Source organism: Gossypium arboreum, chromosome 8 (genome assembly GCF_025698485.1).
Source record: "Gossypium arboreum isolate Shixiya-1 chromosome 8, ASM2569848v2, whole genome shotgun sequence".
NCBI classification, from domain to species: Eukaryota; Viridiplantae; Streptophyta; class Magnoliopsida; order Malvales; family Malvaceae; genus Gossypium; species Gossypium arboreum.
In genome coordinates, this window is record NC_069077.1 from 5,780,777 (window position 1) to 5,795,887 (window position 15,111).

A 15,111-nucleotide genomic window follows, 5' to 3' on the forward strand; every position below is an offset into this window, starting at 1 on the left:
AGGACGATTAAGACACTCTTAGATGTTAGATATGTACCTGATTTACGAAAGAATCTCATTTCATTGAGTATTTTAGACTTGAAAGGATGCAAAATCAGCATCGAGTCGAGTGGCATTAAAGAATCTAGTGGAACTTTCGTTTTGTTAAAAGGTAAAAGAAATAACAGTCTTTATATTCTGGAAGATTCTATAGTGACTGGTGAAATCGGGCGTCCCTCGTCTGTTACAGAGTTGAAGTCAACTCGTTTGGAGCGGAGGCAACTTGGTCATAGGAGGGAAAAATGTATGACCATTTCGTTGAAGAGAGGTTCTCTTTTGGATGCAGGTTTTGAAAAGTTAAGGCACTGTATTCGTGAAAATCAAACCCCGGTTAGTTTTGATTTGGCAGTGTACAAGTCGAAAACTAGAAGTCTTCCAATTTCTAAGCACAAATTCGACTTAATTAATTCCCTACATGGTTCAAGATAGGCTCGTGGCGGGTTTTGGCAAAAATGGCGTTGTGGAAATATGAGTCAAGGTGGAGATTTGTTAAGTATGACTCCTATTTCAATCAAATTTGAGAAATAATCTTCTAGTTAAGCTCTGTTTATTTATTTCAATCAAACACTAATTAGTTTAGATTATTCTATTATTATTTGACCTATGAATTTAGCCTATAAATAGGCTCTTTTACAACTTAGAACTCATAACACATTTAGATAATTTTGTGTTTACGTTTTGAGGGTTCTTTGTTTTCGAGTTTTCGGGGTTTAGTTTTTATCTCCATCTTTTGTATTCTTCGTTCTTTTGTCATTATAGTAAAATTATCTTTACTCGTAGTTTTTTTATCCTCTTTGGAGGGGGTTTTCGACGTTAAATTTGTGTGTTCAATTTCTCAATTTATTCCGCTATTTTTTTTTACTTATTGCTTAATCGGGTTGATCCTAACAGTATTATTTTCAGTGCAGAAGGATGTGGGTTTGAGTATACTTAAGTGCGTTTATCTTCCTATTTAAGGGTTGAGTGGGATAATTGAATGTTTCAAGTATCGTATAAACAACAATACTGATAATTAGATTAGATTATTAGTTATTGTATTGACAAGATTAAATATTATAGCAGTGAGAAAAAAATTATTGATAAAACATGAGTGCGATGAGGATAGAAACGTACTATTTTAAATATTAGAATAAAATGTATTCATAATATAATAAATAATTAAAATATATTTACATTATTAAAATAAAACTTTTGTTAAATAATAATTAAGATAATATTAGTATTAAAATTAATTATCGAATAATAATTAAATTATATTTATGATAATAAAATTTATGTATTGGCTTGATTATTATATAAATAAAATAAAATTTATAATATTCACTTTTTATAAGTATAAGTATAAATTTATATTTATATTATGTAATATATATATTTAATTTGTATAAAACTAATGTTTTTATGATGATCACTTACATCCACATTTTCATTTTAAACTTGTTTTAAATTGAAATGAAAAGGTTAAAGCAGAAAAAGATTTTCATTGGGAGAGCTGTTGCTCCACTGAATCATTCAGCTCCAACTGAAAATCATCTATATATTTGAAGAATTTCACCTCAATACCATATAGTACTTTCAATTGGGTGAGGTTTTATACTGAAAGCTGTAAAATACAGCTTGAATAGAATCTAAAGAGACCCTCAATGAAATATAAGCCTGCATATATTGACTCAAAGTAGAATCATTCTTGTACTTCTATAACATTATTGAGGTGTTAATTAACAACATTCAAATAAATTAATAGGGTTGAAGACTAAGCTGTGGCTTTTTATAGGGATAACTTAACTTCGTTGTTAATTAATACTATTCAATTAAATTGATAGTAAATGCGATACATAGATCAATTGTGTATATTAAATTTATAATATTAATAAATTTCTTCAAAAACATCGTTAATAAATTGAGAAAGTAATGTAATTACAAAATATTTTTAAAAATATTTAATAAATTTAGAATGAGTTATATTAATTTTAAAATATTTAATATTAAAATAATACAAAAATATCATGGTTTGAATATTGATATTAATATATTACAAATATTTCTTACATGTTATTTATTATATATATTGTTAAATTAATTTTTAAATGTTAAAATTGTTAAAATTTGTTTTTTTGTATTTGTATATTTATCTTTGTTTTTACTTTAATTAATTAATGAATTAAATCTTATTATATTTGAAAAGTATAAATTTAATTTGATAAATATTATTAATATGTGTTTTTTAAACTATATTTTAAGCTTAAAATTTAATATTTAATATTTTTAATATTATAAAGTTAAAAATAATTCAATGAAGTAAAATATCAAAATAAAGAGATAATTTGTTTAAAATCGATATTATATTTAACATATAAAAATTATAAAAAAATTTAGATAGAAAACATGAAATAACTTAAAAATTAAAAGACAAGGACTAAAAAATAATTTATCTAATTTGAAAACAAATGCTTCAAATAGAGGGTACTATGTGCTCAGAAAAATGTGAAAATGAATATTGTAACTTCGCTATAGTATATATATAGAAAAAAAATCCAAATTCTTCTTTGACTTATTAAAATTAACTTATTTAAAAGATATTTAATTATTTTATTGAGGCTGGATAAAAATAAATGAATCTTTTAAATAAAAATATATAGCTATATTTTACTAATTACTTTGTTATTATATGTCATTTTCATTTTTATTCAGTAATTTTAATTAAAAATAATAAAATCTAATATTATAAAATTATTTTAATTATTATTGAATTAAATTATAAATTACATATATTCTAATATAATCACACCTTAAACATAAAGCAGTTTGGTACGGTGCAAAGTTCTCAATTCCCAAAAATCTATTTTGTTGGGATGTAAATTTCATGATAAAAGGTTGAATTTTTCAAAAATTAAAAGTAAGGTTTTGTTTATTTCACTGTAAATAATTTTCAGAAAATAATTTCTAAAAATAATTTATTTTTCTGGAAAAAGTTAATATTTTGTGGTGTTTGGATGAATCTGTAAAATATTTTCTATTGTTTGGTAGATTTCTTAAAAATATTTCATAAAAGTTATTTTCAATTAAACAAACATACATTTGAGATTTTTTATTTTTCATTGTTTAAGTGAATTTATTTTTATGTATAATTTTATATTTTACATTTTTTTGCATATATTAAAAATATTATGTTAAATTTATTCATTATAACGTCATTTTTAATTACATTACTACTAAGTGAGTATTTTTATTTAAAATGTGACATCAATAAAATTGACAAAAACAAATTAACGATGTCAACAATTGGACTTGATTTTCAATTTTGAAAAGTAAATGGACTAAATTCTTGAAAATAAAAGTACAAAGATTAAAAATAAATATATGAAGTGTACATAAACTTATGACATATTTTAAGCTTTATACTACAAAACATTTATTATTAATATACTTATAATTATAATAAATATTTATTATTAAAATATTTATATCGAATATTTTCAATAATATGTGAATAATATTATTTAAAATTATTATTTTTAAAATTTATTATTAAAATAAAGTTGAAATATTAAAAATTTATTAAAATAATAAATTATATTTATTATATTAATAATTTATTATAAGATTAAATATAAATAATTAAATATGTATATTTAACAATATTGAAAAAATAATATTTTAAATATTTTAAAAATAAAATAAAATTTATTATTAATATAATAATATTAAACTTGATTTAAGTTAATTTTATAAAAATAAAATTATCTATAGATGAGCTCTTTTCGGATAATGACTTACGCTTTTTAAGAAGGTAATTCATTTTACGGGAAAAATGGCTTATTTTACTTTGACCTGTAAGTCATTTTCTGTTAACCAAACTATTTTCTGTGAAACAAATACAAGAAAATACAGAAAATATTTTCCGTAAAACTTTTTATATGTAAACAAACGGACCCTAAATTACTAAAACAAAATTTCTCCTTTTTATTTTTGTTTAAAGTATTATTTTTCTGTCTAAATTTTTTTTTGCTAATTTCTTAAAATTTTGTTTTTTTTTATCTGATTGTTATGTTGTGATTCTTTTATGACTGAAGCATTATTTTTCTTAAACATATTTTAGACATGTGTCCTTTCTCAATACATGATTCCATGTCTATGGTTAGATTTTTAATATATATATTAAATTTTACATGGGAAAATATTTTTAATCAATTTATTTTATTGAAATTTATAAATAATATTAATTAATTAAGTTTAAATAAAATAATTTAATAAATTCGACGTTTCCTTCCAAACACTTTCGTGCACCGTCCATTTTCCATAAAATTAATTTCTAATTCTAATTAGCAAAAACACGCCTTCTCTCTTACTCTTAAAGCTGTTGGTCAAACAATCAATTAATGTATTCACTACCGTAACTCATTAGTCGCACCTCACAGTCAAACATCTGCTTTCAATGTATAGAAGTAGACTCCATTTCTTTTAACTTTATTGTATTATATGTTTTCTTTTCTCTTTTTGAGTACAGTTAACAAATCTGATTCCTATATAAACACCCCCACTCCTTCATGGATTCCCCATCAAGCAAGCAATACCATTCTTACTCTCACTCAAAGGCAAAAAAACAAGTTTCTCTTGCACTTTCAGAACACTTTGTAATCCACTAAAAACAACACCCATACCCTCTATTTCCTATTTCAATCATGGAAGTTGTTACCACCGCCAAGACTGTTCGCCCAAGCTCTCCCAAAAGGGCTTTTGTTACATTCTTGGCAGGGAACGGGGACTACGTTAAGGGCGTGGTTGGGTTAGCCAAGGGGCTGAGGAAGGTTAAGAGCAAGTACCCACTTGTGGTGGCGGTCTTACCCGACGTTCCAGATGACCACAAGAAGATCCTAGTGGATCAGGGGTGCATAGTCAAGGAGATCGACCCTGTTTACCCACCTGAGAACCAGACCCAGTTTGCCATGGCCTACTATGTCATCAACTATTCCAAGCTACGTATCTGGGAGGTAAGTAGTTTTGCATGTGATACTATTTTACACGTAACTTTTTTTTTTCTTTTGCTTTTGATGGGGATTTTGCCACGTGTGCATTTTAATATACAACTTGAAATTGCAGTTTGTGGAGTATTCCAAGATGATATATTTGGACGGAGACATCCAAGTGTTTGATAATATAGATCACTTGTTTGACATGGAAGATGGCTACTTTTATGCTGTGATGGATTGCTTCTGTGAGAAAACATGGAGCCACACTCCACAGTACAAGATTGGCTATTGCCAGCAGTGCCCTGATAAGGTTCAGTGGCCTTCTCGGTTGGGTCCTAAGCCTCCTCTTTACTTCAATGCTGGGATGTTCGTATATGAACCAAACCTTTCTGTCTATGACGACCTCTTGACTACACTCAAAGTTACCCCTCCTACCCCTTTTGCTGAGCAGGTAAATTTTTTTTTTTTTTTACTAATTAAGTCATTTTATATTAAGTAGTTAATTTCCTGTGTCTAACTGATCATTCCTGATCAATGTGTGCAGGATTATCTGAACATGTATTTCAGGGACATATACAGACCCATTCCACCAATTTACAACTTGGTGCTGGCCATGCTATGGCGCCACCCAGAGAACATTGAGCTAGAAAAAGTGAAGGTTGTTCACTACTGTGCTGCTGGGTCCAAGCCCTGGAGATTTACTGGTAAAGAAGATAACATGGACAGGAAAGACATTAAGACGCTGGTAACAAAATGGTGGGACATTTACAATGACGAATCGCTTGACTACGCAAATGCTGTGGGTTACGGTGAAGCAGAAGACGAACAAACAGGGCTAGAACCATTTTTGGCAGCTATGTCAGATGCTTGCGTTGTTCAATATATTAACGCCCCCTCTGCTGCTTAAAGTTGTGTCTTTTTCTTTTTTCTGTCCTTGCTTTTTAAAATGGACAGATTTTATGATGCTGTAAAATTTATTTGGTTTGATTGTTAACATTAACTTCTGTTTGTAATCGTACGTTATGTTATAATATGAACAACACTTGTTTATGTACATATATCATTTTTCTTGGGTTTGAAGACTTAAATTTTATGATTATAAATTATAGTTCGAAATTTCAAGATTTAAATCATTCAAGATATATTTTATTTTTCCGTAAAATTATGATATATATAAATTATATTTTATGAAATCTTATTGTTAAGCAAAATAACAAAAAAAATTTAATTTTCTAACAACGTTATGAAAATTCAATGCTTTCTTCAATTATGGGAATCGATGGTAGTATACAGGACCCAAAGCAACCTTTCTCTGTAGCATTTGTGTTGTTTGGACCTCTTGATTTTACCCATGATTTGTTCTTTGCCTTTCAGCATCAAGCTAACGCTTCTACTGAATATGTTTATTAAGCCTTTGTTTAATGGTACGAAACAAGCCTTACAAGTTTTGAGCTCACCCAACATTTTTGGAATTTAAATTATTATGGTAGAATTATTCATATGCACTTGTTATCTAATGTTAGTAAGCTTTTGCTTAATATGTATGATTATTTGGGATAATAGGATTTCGAAATGTAAGATTTCTTTGTATATTATTAGATATGTTATATTAATTTATTTGATTTATTTAATTAAAAATAAGATTTTGATATTTGTTCAAACGGAATATAATGTTACCTAAAATTATTTACTAATTATATTATATTAATTTATTTGATTCATTTACATGAAAGACTAAGTTTTAATGTTTAGTCGACTAATGTAAGGTTGTCTACAAGGTATATTTTATTAAAATATTCTTGTTATAGAATTTATTTATTTTTATGTAAGTTTAATTTTTTAATATTTTAATTTCAACCAATTAAAAGAAAAACTAAAATTATGGAGTTATGTAAATGTTTCTTCATAAAGAAAACAATGGAGAGGAGAGAGAATTCAAATGATGCGGTTAGGTGTCCTTTAACTTTAGGAACGCCGGGCGACACTGTTAGATATAGAATATGTTTTTTGGGTCTGAATCTGTGTGACTGAAGTCTCGTCTATCAAGCAAAATTTACTTAAGCTGCTCTGCCAATGCAAACGTAGCACCTTCCAGTCGTGATTTGTTTATAATTTCTGTGCCAAAAAGCTTTAATTTAATTTCAGCATCTGGAAAAAGCCAAAGCTTTCTCACTCATCTATGCGGTTTCTCTTAAACACATGTAGAGCGTATTCTACGAGTTTTTCGGTTGTACCCAGATATCGGATAACCCAACTTGGTCGTGTGGGTCAAATCGAGAATGCCCGTCAAGTGTTCGATGAATTACCCAACAAAACAGTCGATTCCTGGAACTCTATCATTGCTGGCTACTTTCAGAACAACCAACCTGATGAGGCCCTGCTTCTATTCAAGAAAATGCCGGAGAAAAACATCGTTTCTTGGAATGGTTTAATTTCTGGGTATATAAAAAATGGAATGGTTTCTGAAGCTAGGGAAGTGTTTGATAAAATGCCGGAACGCAATGTAGTTTCATGGACTGCCATGATTCGGGGGTATGTTCAGGAGGGTATGACGGGGGAGGCAGTGTCCCTGTTTTGGTTAATGCCCGAAAAGAACGTGGTTTCATGGACAGTGATGTTAGGTGGACTCATTCAAGAAGGTCGGATTGATGAGGCGCGCAGGCTGTATGATATGATGCCGGAAAAGGATGTGGTTGCTAGGACTAATATGATGGCGGGATATTGTAAAGAAGGACGTTTGAGTGACGCAAGAGAGATTTTTGATGAGATGCCATGGAGAAACGTGGTAGCTTGGACTACTATGATTACGGGTTATGTGCAGAATAATCGTGTCGATGTTGCTAGGAAGCTTTTTGAAGTGATGCCTGTGAAAAATGAGGTGTCATGGACAGCTATGTTGATGGGTTATACACAGTGTGGAAGGATAGAAGCAGCTTTGGAACTTTTCGAGGCAATGCCTATGAAATCAGTCGTCACAGGCAATGCGTTGATTCTTGGGTTCGGCCAAAACGGAGAAGTGGCAAAAGCAAGGAGGGTATTTGATCAAATGAAGGTTAAGGATGATGCGACATGGAGTGCAGTGATTAAGGTTTATGAGAGGAAAGGATTTGAATTGAAAGCACTTGATTTGTTCATATTAATGCAAAAAGAGGGCATTAGGCCGAAATTTCCATCTTTGATTACTATTCTTTCTGTTTGTGCCAGTTTGGCAAGTCTGGATCATGGTAGGCAGGTTCATGCCCAGTTGGTGAGGTCTCGGTTTGATGAAGCTGTATATGTTTCCTCTGTTTTGCTTACAATGTATATTAAATGTGGCGATCTTCCAAAAGCAAAGTTAGTTTTTGATAAGTTTTCTTCAAAGGATATTGTTATGTGGAATTCTATGATCAGTGGTTATGCCCAGCATGGTTTAGGTGAGGAGGCCTTGGAGATTTTCCAATCAATGTTCTCCACAGGAATGGTACCAGATGATGTTACCTTTGTTGGAGTTCTCACGGCTTGTAACTACACGGGCAAGGTTAAAGAAGGGCTAGATATCTTTGAGTCGATGAAATCCAAATATATGGTGGAGCCAAAAACTGAGCATTATGCATGCATGGTGGATTTGCTTGGTCGAGCAGGCAAGATAAATGAGGCAGTGAATATAATTGAAAAAATGCCCATGGAGGCAGATGCTGCTGTTTGGGGTTCTCTGTTAGGGGCCTGTAGAACACATGCAAAGTTGGATCTAGCTGAAGTTGCAGCAAAGAAGCTTCTAGTGATTGAACCTGAAAATGCTGGCCCCTACATCCTGTTGTCAAATATATATGCATCACAAGGTAAATGGAATGACGTGGCAGAGCTGAGAAAAAATATGAGGGCAAGAAGTGTGAAGAAATCACCTGGTTCTAGCTGGATTGAGGTTGAGAAAAGAGTACATGTGTTCACAACAGGTGATATCAGGGCACATCCAGAGCATTCAATGATCATGAAGATGTTGGAAAAATTAGATGTGTTGTTGCGAGAAGCTGGGTATAATCCTGATGGAAATTTTGTGTTGCATGATGTGGACGAGGAAGAAAAGTTCTATAGCTTGAGGTACCACAGCGAGAAATTGGCTGTGGCATACGGGTTGTTGAAGGTTCCTAAGGAGATACCTATTCGTGTCATGAAAAATCTTCGTGTTTGTGGAGATTGCCACACTGCAATCAAATTAATAGCAAAAGTAACCGAGAGAGAGATCATTTTGAGAGATGCTAATAGATTCCATCATTTTAAGGATGGCATCTGTTCTTGCAGGGACTATTGGTAATAGAATAGCTTATATGACATTGGTACCATAATGGTCAGGATTTCTAGCGGGAGCCTTATGCAGATGATGTTGGCTCCTACCGGTGAACCGCAATCTTGAATGGGATAACACCTGAACTTGTTTTTACTTTTTTTCTTTTTATATTACTTTTTGGCTTCTTTTTTGCGACAGAGAGGGAGATTATGTGGTAACCGACTTGAATGAGTTAAACTTGCAACGCAATAGAGGGTATATATATTGGAATTGGAGCCACAGCCCAAAGCATGACATAAAACCAACAAGATAAAACATATAGAGTAGTACTACAAGCTTGCATAGGTTAAGAGCAAAAAATACATTCTATATATATTGTTTGCTGCCACAGAACAGAAGCAACGATTATCACCATGTATATAAATGGTCACACACAGAATCAGAATAATGGGAAACTAAGCAGCTTCTGCAAAACCAATTTCAAGATTACCATAGTCAAATACGGTATGATATACCCCCATGAATACATCTCCAAGAATCCTGCAAATTTGCATGCATCTACCTAGTTAATTTCAGCATCCATATATATATGTGCTACCGGATAACAGAAACAGTGCAGAGTTACCAGGACTACTACTTACCATAGAGGACCTCTTGGTGGGGAGACATCCAGAGCCATAAATCCACTCACACACACTGTGGTAAGACCTTCTCCCATCTTCACAATATACTGCACAATTAACAGTAATTAAATCTTTAAGCTCAGTCTCTTAGTTTAACTGATAAATTCAAACGAAATCAAAATGTAAAACCTGGTCCGGAGTAAGCTTAAAAGGTTTGTCTCCTATTATGAATGTAATATCTGGCATCAATGAAATCCTAGCACAGTCAATTACTGATTCTCCCATTGGACTTGGTAGGCTCTGGCATAGCTGTCATTGTCAAGGTCCTCATTAATTCACATGGATTAATTGTCTGCTTCTCTTAACAAAATTAGGGGTTAGTTTCAACATGAGCTACCTCATTCACGTAGTTGAGAACTGTGTCTTTCGTGCCCTTTTGTTTAAGCTGACTCTGAATCCAAAAAACAGTCATCTGACAGGTGGTGCACAACAGTCGGTCCCGAGCTGACAACTCCTCCATGTTTTCCTTCTCAACCACTATTTTAATTCCACTGCTGCTCACAAGGTGAACCAAACATCAGTCAAACACAAGGCAAGCTTCTCAAGGTGCAGCGAATCACTAATAAAACTAATCAATATCGTAAAATTATGTTTAATTATCTATTACCATATAAGATTAGAAATGAACTATTTTTGACACCAATATCATAAAAGTGCCTTCTTTTGTGTCCAATTTTAACTCGTCTAGCTATGATATATAAATCGAAATTATCTTCTTTAGAAACATATAAAGTAAGGAGGAGAAAGAGAAACCTCATATAGCGAGTCCCATTTAAAACACATAAGCCAATCTGAGTACAGACTTTGTCTGGTTGTACCTGCAGAAGTGCAGCAGGTAATTAAGTTTGCAGATATTGAGAAGACGATGAAAGCAAGCAATAAAATAAAATAACATAAACGCACCCCTGATACTAAGAGCTGCCATATTAGGTCCCCATATTGAGAGACAACTTCTTTACATTCAGCACTAACCACACCTTCAGCTCCAATGGCATGATTGATTTCAGTAACAACTGCCTGCACTTACCACATATTATTAATTGCATATTAAACCCAAACACCAAGTATACATACATATATAATGTAAGAGGTCATACCGTGGGGCCAGCTAGTAAGGATGTTCCAGAATCCACAATAGCAGCACAACCTCCCTCACAAACACCTGAGGTAAGCAGAATTTGTTAGATTCAGACCTATCTTCGTAGTAAGAACTCCAAACCAAGCATTAATTCTAATCTTTGTATTACATCACCTGTGGAATTGTTTCCAATGAGAAAGTCCCCCATATCAAACTGCAAACAATTTTTTTTTTTTTTAAGACACTAAGAATAAGTTCCCTTCAACAAAAAAGTACTAAGAACAGCAGGATAATTAATTGTTTATTTTTCAATGGTAACAGCAATACTAAATTAGGCAGGAGTAACTCCGACTCACCTGCCAGTAGCCTTTTCGAGTAACAGGAACATAAGTATGCTTGCCCTTATAGTGTTTAGGGTCAACACCGCCAAAAACAAGTTCTCCTCCCTCATTGGCCGAGGGATCCCTGTTGAGCCAGAATGAAAACACGTCCTCTCTTACAACATCTTGGTTCAACATATTGTACCTGTACTCTTGCCATGCTTGAATTAATTAGTGTATGTATTAAGAAAACTATGTGTACATGAGAATTTAGTACCAAGCAACAAATACCATACCACACTGGAGTAGCATTCCCCACTGAAATCTCCTGGAATCCAAGCCCAAGGATTCCATCAAACTTTGCCAAAACAAATGTAGGGAAACTTCCTTCTCTGGTAGCCTCAACGAAAACCTCAAGATTGAAAAGAAGAGAAATTCAGTAAACAAATGGAAAGTACTAAAAGAAACTCAAAAACCTGACGAAACTCACTTGATCCCTGACGGCAACACCCCCAACTTCAACATTGTCTTGACTGAAGAAGCCAGATATTGATCCAGACCCATAATTTATTTCACAAGGTTTTCCTGAATCACACCAAACAATATAAGTTATTATATAATGTGTTTTTGTTTATAAGTTCTAACAACAAGCATTTTGCAGGCATCATGCCATAGAATAGAAAAGTTACCAATCTTTGTGTATGTACTTGACCGGCTAGACTTGTACTTTGAATGGAAATAGCAAGCAATCTGCATATAGATATGATTAACAGGAAAGATTAGTAATTCTAGCATAATATTGCATGGTTCAGCAACAAGAGTTATATAATTGAGAAGAAACTTACAGAGAAGTAGCACTTGGAAGAAGGAACCCACAGATTGGAACTGCCAGTGTCAAATAAGACGGTGAAGTTTTGTGGAGGTGAGCCAATGGCTATCACTCCATAATATTGGGCATCCATGTAGTTTTTCAGAGGTATTACTTCTCCATCTGAACTTCCATAGTTATGAAGCATACCCCATCCATTCATTGCAATTCTAGCAGCCTTAAATCTATTAAGATTCAATCTTTGTTTCTTCAAACTGACCCGGTATAGGGCAGCAGTGGGAGAGGGGAGAAGTAAGCTTGTAAAAACCCACAAACACAAAGTCACTTGAACAAGTTTGTGCGCCATGTTTAGTGAAACTCCTGACACATGACAGAGAGAGAAGGAGAGAGTCAATTGAAGGGTCATGCTCGTGACTGCCAATGATTGGTAGTCATAGAAGTGAAAACTAGCATGCATTCACCTATATATGAAAGGGAAGCTGCTCTCGTCATTTAATTCTGCTTAATATCAACAAAGACACACACACATGCATTTATATTATATTACCTTTGCTAAGAACAGCTTTAAAGATGGTGGCTGCTGCGGGTGCGGTTGAGATGGCAAGCTTCAAAAGCATGAGCGAATGAGAAAAACACTATGCATTGCATTGCTTACTCCTCTAACTAGTTCTATTGAAACAATCACTAAGCGAGTGTGCAGTGAGTCAGTGACCCTCCTTCAATCTTATCTAGGAGTAGCCAAGTGTTCCTGTTGGCTCTTGCTTTGTCTGCATGCCAAAAGATGTTGGCGCGTGTATACTCTCGTGCTTATGTAACAAACACTAATATATATCACATTATATTGTTACAATTAGTGCTTGCATTTTGTAATTAACTTGTTTCGAAGATTTTTAACTCGTACCAGGCTTTAATGGAAGGTGCGCTCCACGAGCGATGAAAATTGCAAATCATCGTGCAGTTAAACATATAAGTACAATCATTACGGAAAGATTAGATGAGAACAAATTCCAGGAAATTACACAGAAGCTAGCTTCTGCCTGAATATGATATACCCCAGAAATTACTTAGAAACTTCCTTTCTTCCGTAACAGTATCAATATTTAAGTTTCAACAAGATAAGTAAAATAAATTGAACAAGACTCTGCCAGTGCATGCTACTCCAGGGGTTTGAGTGACCCATTATTTATGTAATTCGTTTTTGAAAAAATAGAGAGATGAGACAGCGTATGCTGCTTCCTGGGTTTAAAAAAAGAAAAATCCTTACTACCTTAGGTTTAGGTTCCTACTTCCGCTGTTGTTTCAGTCTAAAGGAGCTGAATTTAGGAGAAATTGTTTCTTCAAATTTATTTTGTTAATCAGTGAACTGCAAGAACTATAATGCATTGATTGCACGTGTAGACATTTCACCATCTAGTAAGTATTTGGTGAAAGGTTCAAATTGTACAAATAAACTGATTATGGAAAGGATTTTTTTGTTATTAAAATTACGCTAAATAAGATGTTGGGTAGATAAAAGTGGGGGTTACTAGCATAGATGGTATCGAGAGTCATTAAGTATGTTGGTCGGTTTAAATTGAGAGGGTGTTTGAGCAAAGTGTAGGGAAGTTAATCTTGTGTCTTGATCTCTGTTGTTCTTGTTATTGTTATCTCTTACTTTGGTGTTGAAAAGGGTATTTATAGAGGTTAATTGATTTGGTTGTGAGTCACAATCATCAAGTACTTTGTAAAAGATAGAGTGATCGATGTCAACTTAAAAATATTATTGGAGTTGATGTGAGGGGACTATATGAGATGACTGGATATATGTTGTCAGGCTTTAAAATATGATGTATTGACTAGTGCTGACAAGAACTCTTTCTCATATATCTTTTGAGAATTGTATGAATTAGTCTTCTGATGAAGCCACAAGGCTAAGGTTAGTCGTGTTTACCCTTAAATTATAGTTGAACGGTGGTTCGACAAAAGGTGCTGCTATGACTAGGGTATAACAATTTTAAAGTGATCTCACTTAACACTACAATATTTTAAAAGCCATCATGTATTGCTAAATATCATTGTTTGTCAATAGAGGTGCTTATGGACCGGGTTGAGTTGAGTTTATGTAGGGTATCTAGACTAATTTTTTAAACTCGGGCTCGACTGAAATTGAAAAATAGGCTTATTTTTTTTGCCCAAACCCGACACAATTTAAGAAAGGTACACCCGGGCTCAACCCATCCCGCTCACTTTTTATTTTTTAGATTACTTTTTATTTAGAATTTTAAAAAATATATATATATAATACATTAAATGCACTAAAAAGTTAAAATAAAAGTCTTCTAACACATTAAAAAATATTTATATTAAAATCACTATCATAAATATAATAAATATTTTATTATATTAAAAACACAAATAAAATGTGTCGGATTCTATTTATATATTTTTGATATTAATATTATTTTATTTCATTTTTATATTGAATTTCAATAGAAAAAATATTTAAATTATTTGTTATATTTAAAGAAATACAATTTATTATTTGATTTGATTTGATTTAATTTTTTAATTTTTAAACACGGAATTGTTTCAAAATTTACAATAGACCAATTATAAAAAAAGAAACTAATTTAAATAATTTATTTTATTTTATGTTAAAAGTATATATTTAAAAGATAAAAATTTAGGATTTGTCCTTGATTTATTTGTAAATTTATTTGTCTATTTTAAATAATATATTTAAATTAGATCGATTAAAAATGTTAAGTATTCACATTTTGTTAAAAAAATAATATATTAAAATGATTGCTTTAGGTGAAAATTTACTGGTTAATTTTAAAATCTGTATATAATCTTAAATAAATAATAAATTTTAATATTTACAATTAATTTTAAAATAATTATGAATTATACTTCAAAAAGTAATTAAGATTTATTGAAAAATCATTT

At 31.8% G+C, this 15,111-nt stretch overlaps 3 protein-coding genes across 4 annotated transcripts; 2 read left to right on the forward strand and 1 right to left on the reverse strand.

Annotated features, from left to right (window-relative positions):
- The first annotated feature begins 4,542 nt into the window (after positions 1-4,542).
- On the forward strand, positions 4,543-6,089 carry LOC108463274 (galactinol synthase 2-like). The gene is made up of 3 exons (XM_017763222.2): positions 4,543-5,030; positions 5,140-5,460; positions 5,554-6,089. Exons 1-3 carry the CDS (start codon positions 4,722-4,724, stop codon positions 5,914-5,916), a joined length of 993 nt encoding a protein of 330 aa, XP_017618711.1. The 5' UTR covers positions 4,543-4,721; the 3' UTR covers positions 5,917-6,089.
- A 622-nt stretch (positions 6,090-6,711) lies between these two features.
- LOC108464466 (pentatricopeptide repeat-containing protein At1g56690, mitochondrial-like) lies at positions 6,712-9,426 on the forward strand. The gene has a single exon (XM_017764781.2). The coding sequence runs from the start codon at positions 7,189-7,191 to the stop codon at positions 9,298-9,300; it is 2,112 nt and encodes a 703-aa protein (XP_017620270.1). The 5' UTR covers positions 6,712-7,188; the 3' UTR covers positions 9,301-9,426.
- An 85-nt stretch (positions 9,427-9,511) lies between these two features.
- On the reverse strand, positions 9,512-13,142 carry LOC108464467 (aspartic proteinase-like). 2 transcript variants are annotated; one of them, XM_017764783.2, is made up of 14 exons: positions 12,731-13,142; positions 12,200-12,543; positions 12,044-12,104; positions 11,845-11,939; positions 11,651-11,766; positions 11,391-11,559; positions 11,209-11,248; positions 11,054-11,118; positions 10,860-10,973; positions 10,710-10,774; positions 10,294-10,447; positions 10,086-10,205; positions 9,915-10,003; positions 9,512-9,813 (listed from the first exon to the last, which is right to left on the reverse strand). In XM_017764783.2, the coding sequence occupies exons 1-14, from the start codon at positions 12,798-12,800 to the stop codon at positions 9,729-9,731; spliced, it is 1,587 nt and encodes a 528-aa protein (XP_017620272.1). In that variant the 5' UTR covers positions 12,801-13,142; the 3' UTR covers positions 9,512-9,728. The 2 variants fall into 2 exon arrangements, with proteins under 2 accessions (XP_017620272.1, XP_017620271.1); XM_017764782.2 differs by having other exon boundaries at positions 10,294-10,450.
- Between the last annotated feature and the right edge of the window lie 1,969 nt (positions 13,143-15,111).

Coding starts and splice junctions, on each gene's coding strand:
- LOC108463274 (XM_017763222.2), top strand. CDS start 4,722: ATGGAAGTTGTTACCACCGCCAAGACTGTTCGCCCAAGCTCTCCCAAA. Junction 5,031..5,139: donor CCAAGCTACGTATCTGGGAG/GTAAGTAGTTTT, acceptor TTGAAATTGCAG/TTTGTGGAGTATTCCAAGAT. Junction 5,461..5,553: donor CTACCCCTTTTGCTGAGCAG/GTAAATTTTTTT, acceptor CAATGTGTGCAG/GATTATCTGAACATGTATTT.
- LOC108464466 (XM_017764781.2), top strand. CDS start 7,189: ATGCGGTTTCTCTTAAACACATGTAGAGCGTATTCTACGAGTTTTTCG.
- LOC108464467 (XM_017764782.2), bottom strand. CDS start 12,800: ATGCTTTTGAAGCTTGCCATCTCAACCGCACCCGCAGCAGCCACCATC. Junction 12,105..12,199: donor CTTCCAAGTGCTACTTCTCT/GTAAGTTTCTTC, acceptor ATCTATATGCAG/ATTGCTTGCTATTTCCATTC. Junction 10,775..10,859: donor GGCAGCTCTTAGTATCAGGG/GTGCGTTTATGT, acceptor GCACTTCTGCAG/GTACAACCAGACAAAGTCTG.